This window comes from Anas platyrhynchos, chromosome 30, assembly GCF_047663525.1.
Source record: "Anas platyrhynchos isolate ZD024472 breed Pekin duck chromosome 30, IASCAAS_PekinDuck_T2T, whole genome shotgun sequence".
In the NCBI taxonomy this organism is placed as follows: domain Eukaryota; kingdom Metazoa; phylum Chordata; class Aves; order Anseriformes; family Anatidae; genus Anas; species Anas platyrhynchos.
Window position 1 is genome coordinate 5,656,238 of NC_092616.1, and position 10,568 is coordinate 5,666,805.

The 10,568-nt window shown below is 60.7% G+C and overlaps 1 protein-coding gene across 1 annotated transcript; it reads left to right on the forward strand.

Moving 5' to 3' along the window:
* The first annotated feature begins 1,074 nt into the window (after positions 1-1,074).
* PPP4C (protein phosphatase 4 catalytic subunit) lies at positions 1,075-9,419 on the forward strand. Its single transcript, XM_072029572.1, has 9 exons — positions 1,075-1,205; positions 3,128-3,227; positions 3,342-3,393; positions 3,533-3,583; positions 4,786-4,887; positions 4,971-5,144; positions 6,331-6,457; positions 6,984-7,173; positions 8,007-9,419. Exons 2-9 carry the CDS (start codon positions 3,130-3,132, stop codon positions 8,134-8,136), a joined length of 924 nt encoding a protein of 307 aa, XP_071885673.1. The 5' UTR covers positions 1,075-1,205; positions 3,128-3,129; the 3' UTR covers positions 8,137-9,419.
* The last annotated feature ends 1,149 nt before the right edge of the window (positions 9,420-10,568 follow it).

The following is a 10,568-nucleotide window of genomic DNA, read 5'->3' on the forward strand; positions in this document are numbered from 1 at the left end:
GGGACGTGGTGGGGACATGGATGTGGGACATTGAGGGACATGGGGACATGGGGACACAGGGAAATGGGACATTGAGGGACACGGGGGATGTGGTAGGGACGTGGGGACACGGAGGGATGTGGGGACGTGGTAATGGGACACTGAGGGACATGGGGACACATGGGGACATGGTGGGGACACAAAGGGACATGGGGATGTGGGAAGGGGACATTGAGGGACGTGGGGACATGGTGGGGACATGGAGGGAAATGAGGCACTGAGGGACGTGGCCATGGGACATTGAGGGACTTGGGGACATGGTGGGGACATGGGAACTTTGAGGGACATGGGGACACATGGGGACGTGGTGGGGACACAAAGGGACATGGGGACGTTGAGGGACATGGGGACATGGTGGGGACATGGGGACAGAGGGAAATGGGACGTTGAGGGACATGGCGGGGACACGTGGGGACATGGCCATGGGACATTGAGGGACGTGGGGGGGGTCTGGGGACACTGGGGACACCCAGGTGACAATGGGGGGGTCTGGGGACAATGAGGGGACACCCAGGGGACATTGGGGACACTCAGGTGACAATGGGGGGGGGCAGGGGACAATTGGGGGGGGGGTCTGGGGACACTGGGGACACTCAGGTGACAATTGGGGGGAGTCCAGGGGACAACTGGGGGGGGTCCCAGAGGGAAATGGGGACACCCAGGTGACACTGGGGGGGTCTGGGGACAATGGGGGGACACCCAGGTGACATTGGGGACACTCAGGTGACAATGGGGGGGTCCAGGGGACAATTGGGGGGGGGGTCTCAGAGGAAAATGGCGGCACCCGGGGGCCTGCGGGGACACCCAGGTGACAGTGGGGGGGTCAAGAAGACAATGGGGGGCTCCAGGTGACACTGGGGGGGTCCTGGTGACAATGGGGGGCTCCAGGTGACAATTGGGGACCCCCAGGAGCCCCCAGGCCCTAATTTGGGCCCCCCCGGAACCAAAATTGCGCGGAACCCCCGCGTCGGGTCTCGCGTTCCGGGGGGGACCCTTAAAGAGGAGGCACCGCCCCCCCCTTCCCCCTACAGCCCGCGCTGGGGGCGTGGCCTCCGCCCGACTTCCGGGGAGGAGGGGGCTGAAGGCGGGGCCGCGCCGGAAGTGACGTTGAGGCGGCGGCGGCGGGGACGGTGGCGGCCGGAGGGGGGGCGCGGAGCCGCCGCCGGGTGCGGAGGGGCCCGGGGGGGGTTTGGGGGGGATTTGGGGGGCCGGGGGGGGCTGTGGGGCACGGGGAGGGGCCGGGGGGCCGCTGTGGGGTGGTTATGGGGGGGTTATGGGGGGTTGGGGGGGGCTATGGGGTAGTTATGGGGCACGGGGGGGGTTATGGGGGGGGTATGAGGGGCTATGGGGCAGGAGAGGGGCTGTGGGGGGGGTATGGGGTGGTTATGGGGCTGGTGAGAGGTTATGGGGTGGTTGTGGGGGGTTATGGGGGTGCTATGGGGCACGGGAGGGGCTGTGAGGCCGCTATGGGGTGGTTGGGGGGGGCTATGGGGTAGTTATGGGGCACGGGGGTGGTTATGGGGGGCTGTGGGAGGGCTATGGGGCGGTTATGGGGTGATTATGGGGCATAGGGGTGGTTATGGGGCTGCTATGGGGTTGTTATGGGGGGGCTATGGGGCTGTTATGGGGCATGGGAGGGGCTATGGGGTGGTTATGGGGAGGTTGTGGGGGGCTATGGGGGGGCTGTGGGGTGCTTTGGGGGAGGTGGGGGGTTTATGGGGGCAGAGGGGGCACTTATGGGGCTGGGGGGGGCGGTTATGGGGCCAGAGATCCTCCCCTCTGGGTAGCTGGGGGGCAATTGGGGGCCCTGGGGGGCAATTAGGGATCCCATAGGGACCCTTTAGGGCAGTTAGGGAGGCTAAGGGGCACTTGGGGACCCCATAGGGTGGCTTGGGGGCAATTGGGGACTCTGGGGGGCAATTAGAGACACTCATGGGGCAGCTTGGGGGCAATTAGGGACCCCATAGGGTGGCTTGGGGGCAATTAGGGACCCCGGGGGGGCAATTAGGGATCTTATAGGGCCCCTTTAGGGCAGTTAAGGACACTAAGGGGCACTTGGGGACCCCATAGGGACCCTCCTAGGGGCAATTAGGACCCCGGGGGGCAATTAGGGAACCCCTGTGGGGGCAATTAAGGATCCTATAGGGCCCCTTTAGGGCAGTAAGGGGCACTTTGGGACCCCTGTGGGGCAGTTAGGAATGCCAAGGGGCACTTAGGGACCCCATAGGGCAGCTCGGGGGCAATTAGGGACCCCCATGGGGCAGCTGTGGGGCAGTTAGAGACCCCAATAGGGCAGTTTGGGACCCCAATAGGACAGCTAAGGGGCACTTAGAGACCCCATAGGGTAGTTAGGGACCCCATGGGGCAGCTCAGGGGCAATTAGGGACCCTCATAGGGGCAATTAGGGACCCCCGTGGGGGCAATTAGGGATCCTATAGGACCCCTTTAGGGCAGTTAGGGACGCTAAGGGGCACTTGGGGACCCCATAGGGCGGCTTGGGGGCAATTAGGGACCGCCATAGGGGCAATTCGGGACCCGCAGGGGCAACTAGGACAACCCCTGGGGCAATTAGGGAACCCCGTGGGGGCAATTAGGTATCCTATAGGTCCCCTTTAGGGCAGTTAGGGAGGCTAAGGGGCACTTGGGGACCCCATAGGGTGGCTTGGGGGCAATTAAGGACCCACATAAGGGCAATTAGTGCCCTCCCAGGGCAATTAGCGCCCCATGGGGGCAATTAGGGACCCCTGTGGAGGTAATTAGGGATCCTACAGGACCCCCTTAGGGCAATTAGGGACACTAAGGGGCACTTGGGGACCCCATAGGGCAGCTCGGGGGCAATTAGGGACCCTCATAGGGGCAATTAGGACCCCGTGGGGGCAATTAGGGACCCTCCTGGGGCAATTAGGAACCCCTGTGGGGGCAATTAGGGATCCTATAGGTCCCCTTTAGGGCATTTAGGGACACTAAGGGGCACTTGGGGACCCCATAGGGCGGCTTGGGGGCAATTAGGGACCCTCCTAGGGGCAATTAGGACCCCGGGGGGGTAATTATGGCCCCAGTGGGGCAATTTCTGACCCTTTTGCCCCAGCCATGGGGGAGCTGAGCGACCTGGACCGGCAGATCGAGCAGCTGCGGCGCTGCGAGCTCATCAAGGAGAGCGAGGTCAAGGCGCTCTGCGCCAAGGCCAGGTACCCCAATTAGCTAATTAACTCGTTAATTAACCCCCCTGGGGGGTAATTAGTCTCCCCAGGGGGTAATTAACCCACCCCCGGGGGGGTAATTGATGGTTATTTGCCCCGCAGGGAGATCCTGGTGGAGGAGAGCAACGTGCAGCGCGTCGACTCGCCCGTCACGGTGAGCTGGGGGGGTAATTAGGGGGCCAAGGGGGTAATTAAGGGGTTGAGGGGGTAATTAGGGGTGTGGGGGGGTAATTAGGGGTCCCTGGGGGGCGGTTTTGGGGTGTGACCCCCCCCTTTTTTGTTGCCCCCCCCAGGTGTGCGGTGACATCCATGGGCAGTTCTACGACCTCAAGGAGCTCTTCAGGGTGAGCTAATTGCCCCCACTAATTGCCCCCCTCACCCCCTAATTGCCCCCCTGTGCCTGTAATTGCCCCCCTCGTCCCCTAATTGCCCCCCATACCCCTAATTGCCCCCCAACTGCCCCCATGCCCCATAAATACCCCCTATATCCCCTAATTGCCCCACCTGCGTATCCCCTAATTGCCCCCTCTACCCCCTAATTGCCCCCCATACTCCTAATTGCCCCCTAATTGCCCCCATGCCCCCTAATTGCCCCCCCATACTCCTAATTGCCCCCTAATTGCCCCCCCTCGTCCCCTAATTGCCCCCCAAGTGCCCCCATGCCCCATAAATGCCCCCTATATCCCCTAATTGCCCCCTATATCCCCTAATTGCCCCACCTGCGTATCCCCTAATTGCCCCCTCTACCCCCTAATTGCCCCCCCATACTCCTAATTGCCCCCCAAGTGCCCCCATGCCCCCTAATTGCCCCCCCATACTCCTAATTGCCCCCCAAGTGCCCCCATGCCCCCTAATTGCCCCCCTATATCCCCTAATTGCCCCCCATCCTCTAATTGCCCCCCAACCTGCCCCAGAAGTGCCCCCCGCCCCCCAAATGCCCCCACCCCCTCACCCACCCCCCAAAATCTGCCCCTAAATGCCCCCCAACCCCTAACTTCTCCCCCAAAACACCCCCTAAATACCCCTAATCTGCCCCTCCCGCCCCAAATTTGCCCCCCATGACCCTAATCTGTCTCCCCTAACCCCCTAATCTGCCCCTAATCTGACCCCCTGACCCTAATTTGCCCCCCTGTGACCCTAATATGCCCTCCTCTAACCCTAATCTGCCCCCCTGTGACCCTAATCTGCCCCCCCCACCCCTAATCTGCCCCCCAACCCTAATATGCCCTCCCCTAATCCCCTAATCTGCCCCCCTGTGACCCTAACCTGTTCCCTCTGCCCCTAATCTGCCCCCATGTGACCCTAATCTGCCCCCCCGACCCTAATCTGCCTCCCCTAACCCCCTAATCTGCCCCCCATGACCCTAATCTGCCCCCTTCTGCCCCTAACCTGACTCTCCCGACCCTAATCTGCCCCTCTGCGGCCCTAATCTGCCCCCACCGACCCTAATTTGCCCCTCTGTGACCCTAATCTGCTTCCCCTAACCCCCCAATCTGCCCCCCCCGACCCTAATCTGCCCCCCCCTGCCCCTAATCTGCCCCCCCAGGTGGGCGGGGACGTCCCCGAGACCAACTACCTGTTCATGGGCGACTTCGTGGACCGGGGCTTCTACAGCGTGGAGACCTTCCTGCTGCTGCTGGCGCTCAAGGTAGGGCCACGAGGGCACCCATGGGTGCTGCCGGGGGTCCCCGAGCCCCCCACCCACGTGTGCAAACCCCCCCCCACCCATAGGTGCGTTACCCCGACCGCATCACCCTAATCCGGGGCAACCACGAGAGCCGTCAGATCACGCAGGTCTACGGCTTCTACGACGAGTGCCTGCGCAAGTACGGCTCCGTCACCGTCTGGCGCTACTGCACCGAGATCTTCGACTACCTCAGCCTCTCCGCCATCATCGACGGCAAGGTGCGACACGCCAACGACACGCTAACGACACGGGGAGGTCGCGGGGCGGCCCCCACGGGGGTCCTGGGTGGAAGGCCGGGGGCCTTCGGGGTCTTTCTTCCAGTTTAGGGGGTGAAATTTGGTGTTAGGAGGGGGTAAGGATGTGCTGAGGATGCGTTAGGACATGCTAAGGACATGTCAGCACATGTTAAGAACATGCTAAGGACACCTCACAACACGTTAAGGGTGTGGGGAGGGCCCTCGGGGTCTTTCTTCCAGCTTTGGGGGCGAAAGTGGGTGTTAGGAGGGGGTAAGGATGTGCTAAGGATGTGTTAGGACATGCTAAGGACACACCAGTACATGTTAAGAACATGCCAACACGTGCTAAGGACACCTCACAACACATTAAGGGTGTGGGGAGGGCCTTGCTTCCACCTCTTGGCCCCTTTTAGTCTTTTATTTTGTTATTTTGGCCAAAATTCGGTGTAGGTGTGTGCTAAACGTAAGTCAGGACATGGGAATTACATGCTAGGACACGCTAAGGACAAGCTAAGTGCACACAGAGGGGTGGGGGGAGGCACGTGAGGGTCCTGTGTGTCCAGCTCAGTCCCTTTCCAGTGTTTTTGGAATTAAAACTTGGTGTTAGGGTTTAGTAATGGTGAGCTGGGACATGCTAAGAACATGCTAAGGTCATGCTAACACATGCTAAGCACATGTGTGGGGTGTGGGGAGGCCCGTGTGTGGGTCCTGCATCCGCAGCTCGCTCCTTCGTGGTGTTTTCCTCGTTATTGGGAGTAGAAACGGGACATTAGGAGGTGTTGATGGTGCGTTAGGACATGCTAAGAACATGCTAGCACACGCTAAGGACATGCTAAGCACATGGAAGGGTGGTAGGGGCTCCGTGTGAAGGCCCTGGGTCATCAGCTTTGCCCCTTGTGGTGTCCCTGTTATCACTGGTGGCAAGATGAACACGCTGGGACACGCTAAGGACATGGCAGAACATGTCAAAGGCATAGAATGACATAGAACATGCTAAGAACACGGTAAAACATGCTACAGGCATGGTAGAACACGCTAAGTACCCACCAAGAGCTTGCATGAGCACAGAGAGGGCCACGCGTGATGGGGCCACACCAGGATATCCCTGCTCTGCGTCACACGCTAAGAACATGCTAGGAACATGCTAAGCACACGCGTGTCCCCGCAGATCTTTTGCGTGCACGGCGGCCTCTCGCCCTCCATCCAGACCCTGGACCAGATCCGCACCATCGACCGCAAGCAGGAGGTGCCCCACGACGGCCCCATGTGCGACCTGCTCTGGTCCGACCCCGAAGGTGGGCGCCGCACACGCGTGACAACGCGTGACGTCACATGACGTCACGTGTCAGGACGTGTTGTGACATCCCCGGGTGCCCCACGAGGCGTGGAGGGGCAGGGGGTGGGCTGTGGGCTCCCCACGGCCACGCACGATGTCACACGTTGTCCCCAGGTGGGTGACACGCTAACGACACGCGTGTCATCACGTGGAGCCACACGTGTGGACACGTATGACACCCGTTTGGGCCACGTGTTCACCCACACAGCCCCAAATCCACGCTGTTCTCAGCCACATGACACACGTCTGACCCCCCAGGCATGTCCACATGCCACAGACACACATGTAACACGCGTGTGCATCACATGTCACCTCCCAACACGCGTGTCCACGTGCGTTTTTACCCCCCACCACGTGTCTATACCCCAAATCCGTGACCCTATTCCATGTCCTGGTCCCCGACACGTGTATCCCAGCCCCCACACGCATGTCCCGGCCCCGACACGTGTGTCCCGGCCCTGACACACGCGTGTTCCCCCCCCCAGACACGACGGGCTGGGGCGTGTCGCCGCGGGGCGCGGGTTACCTGTTTGGCAGCGACGTGGTGGCCCAGTTCAACGCCTCCAACGACATCGACATGATCTGCCGGGCCCACCAGCTGGTGATGGAGGGCTACAAGTGGCACTTCAACGAGACCGTCCTCACCGTCTGGTCCGCCCCCAACTACTGCTACAGGTCAGTGACACGCCAAGGACACGCTAAGGACATGCTAAGGACACGTCGAGGGGGTGGGGGGTTGGTGGGAGAGGTGGGAGGTGTTGGGGTGGGGATGGGTGTGTTGTGGGGTGGTGGCTGCGGCCCCTCTGCTGCTTTAGGAGAGGCCCAACATGCTAGTGACACGATAAAGACATGCTAAGAACATGCTAAGGTCATGTTAAAGGGCGTAGGGGTTGGTGGTGCCAAATGGCTCTGGGTGATGCTTGGTGGGAACGGTCCCATCAATGGGATCAGTCTTCAACTCATCATGGAGAATAGTCCCAACATGCTAGTGACATGCTAAAGACATGCTAAGAACATGCTAAGGTCATGTTAAGGGACACAGGGGTTGGTGGTAGGGCTGGGGGACCAGAGGGCTCCTGGTGATGCTTGGTGGGAGCGGTCCCATCAATGGGATCAGTCTCCAGTTGGTCATGTAGAATAGTCCCAACATGCTAGTGACATGCCAAGGACATGCTAAGAACATGCTACGGTCATGTTAAAGGGCACAGGGGTCTGTGGTGGGGTTGGGGATCCCAGAGGGCTCTGAGTGACACCACGATGGGGTCGTCGCCATCCCAGGGCCGGTCTCTGACTACACTTAAAGTGGAGCCCCAACACTTTAAGAACATGCTAAGAACATGTCAAGATCATGCTAAGAGCACACAGTGCTGGCACAACTCCCTGAGCTCCTCTCCAACTGGGCCACCCCACCACGAAGCCAGACCCCCAAACCCACTCCGCGGGGCCCACACGCTAACGACACGCTAACAACATGCTAATTACATGCTAATTACACGCTAACGACACAGGTGCGGGAACGTGGCGGCCATCCTGGAGCTGGACGAGCACCTGCAGAAGGAGTTCATCATCTTCGAGGCGGCGCCGCAGGAGACGCGGGGCATCCCCTCCAAGAAGCCGGTGGCCGACTACTTCCTGTGACCCCCCCGCGACCCCCCCGGGACCCCCTGGGACCCCCCCCGGGACCCCCCCCACCGTGTCCCCCGTCCCCAATTTGGGGCCCCCCCCCGGGGGCGCTGGGTGACACGGGGTGCGTGCCACCGCCCCGTCCCCTGGGGTCACCCTCCAGGGTCCCAAGGGAGGTGGGGGCCCCCCCGGCCCAATTTGGGCCCCCCCCCATCCCTTTTTGGGGTCCCCCCATCCCTTTTTGGGGTCCCCCCATCCCTTTTTGGGGTCCCCCTGTCCCCTTAATGGCCATTTTGGGGACCCCCCCGGCCCCTTTAGAGACCCCCCCCCCGCCATTTAGGGTTTCCCCATTCTCTTTATGGTCCTTTTGGGGACCCCCCAATCTTTTTTGGGACCCCCCCACCCCTTTTTGGGGTCCCCCTGTCCCCTTAATGGCCATTTTGGGGACCCCCCCAGCCCCTTAATGGCCCTTTGGGGACCCCCCCATCTTTTTTGGGACCCCCACATCCCATTTAGGGTCCCCCCATCCCTTTTTGGGGTCCTCCTGTCCCCTCAATGGCCATTTTGGGGACCCCCCCAGCCCCTTAATGGCCCTTTTGGGGACCCCCCCATCTTTTTTGGGACCCCCACATCCCATTTAGCCCCCCCCCCCGCCATTTAGGGTCTCCCCATCCCCTTTATGGCCCTTTGAGGACCCCCCCGTCTCCTTTAGGGACCCCCCCATCCCATTTAGGCCCCCACCATCCCCTTAATGGCCCCATTTGGGGACCCCTCATCCCATTTAGGGCCCCCCCCGTCCCCTTTATGGCCATTTTGGAGACCCCCCCACGTCCTTTAGGGCCCCCCCCTACCCATTAGGGACCCCCCATCTTCCTTATGGCCCTTTTGGGGACCCCCCGTGACTTTTAGGGACCCCCCAGTGACTTTTGGGGTCCCCCATCCTCTTCATGGCTCTTTTGGGACCCCCCCCCACCCCTTTAGGGACCCCCCCACCCCCTTTATGGCCATTTTGGGGACCCCCCCTCCCTTTTGGGGCCCCCTCCTGTGACTTTTGGGACCTCCCCATCCCCTTTATGGCCCTTTTGGGGACCCCCCCGTGACTTTTGGGGGCCCCCCCTCCTTTTGGGGACACCTCGGGGACCCCCCCGATGCATTTTTTGGGGTGTGGGGGGGGCATCGGGGCGCAATTTTCTTTTTTTTTTGTTCTTTTCTCGTTATTTTTTGTTTGTTTTTTTGGTTCCTTTTCCAAGCGGCGCTGCGTCTGCTCCTTTTAGATAAAAAACGACACCAAAAACTGACCGAAACGCCCCAAAATGAGAAACAATGCGGGGGGGGGCTATAGGGGGCACGTGTATAGGGGATTAGGGGGGGTTGTAGGGGATTTGGGGGGGGTTATAGGGGATCTGGGGGGGTTGTAGGGGATTTGGGGGGGGTTATAGGGGATCTGGGGGGGTTGTAGGGGATTTGGGGGGGTTGTAGGGGTTGTGTGGGGGCTATAGGGGATTTGGGGGGGCTATAGGGGATTGGGGGGGCTGTAGGAGATTGGGGGGTTCTAGGAGATTAGGGGGGCTGTAGGGGATTGGGGAGGTTATAGGGGATTAGGGGGGTTTATAGGGGATTGGGGGGGGTTGTAGGGGTTGTGTGGGGGCTACAGGGGATTTGGGGGGGTTATAGGGGTTGTGTAGGGGCTATAGGGGATTTGGGGGAGTTATGGGGGATTGGGGGGTCTATAGGGGATTTGGGGGGGTTGTAGAGGTTGTGTGGGGGCTATAGGGGATTAGGGGGGTTATAGGGGATTTGGGGGGGCTGTATTGGATTAGGGGGCCTATAGGGGATTGGGGGGGGCTATAGGGGATTTGGGAGGGTTGTAGGGAGTTGGGGGGACTATAGGGGATTTGGGGGGGCTGTAGAGGTTGTGTGGGGGCTACAGGGGATTTGGGGGGGTTATAGGGGATTTGGGGTGGTAGGGGTTGTGTGGGGGCTATAGGGGATTAGGGGGGGCTCTAGAGGTCACCTGTGCTATAGGGGATTTGGGGGAGTTCTAGGGGTCACGTGGGGGCTCTGGGGGAATTGGGGGGATCTGGGTGATTAGGGCTGTAGTGGATTGGGACTACAGAGGATTAGGGTGGGTATAAGGGATTGGGGAGCTATAGGGGATTAGGGGGGTGATAGGGGTCATGTGGGTTATAGGGGATTTGGGGGGGTTATAGGGGATTAGTGGGGCTATAGGGGTCACATGGCCTATAGGGGATGTGGGTGTCTATGGGGGGGGGTCACATGGGCTATAGGGGCTTTGTGGGGGGTCTGTAGAGGTCACGTGGGTTATAGGGGAATTTGGGGCAGCTCTAGGGGTCGCAGTCTCTGAGGATCGTATTGGGGCTGGAGGGGTTACAGGGCCTATAGGGGACGCCCCCACCCCCTCCTGTGCCCCCATTGGGTGGTGCCTG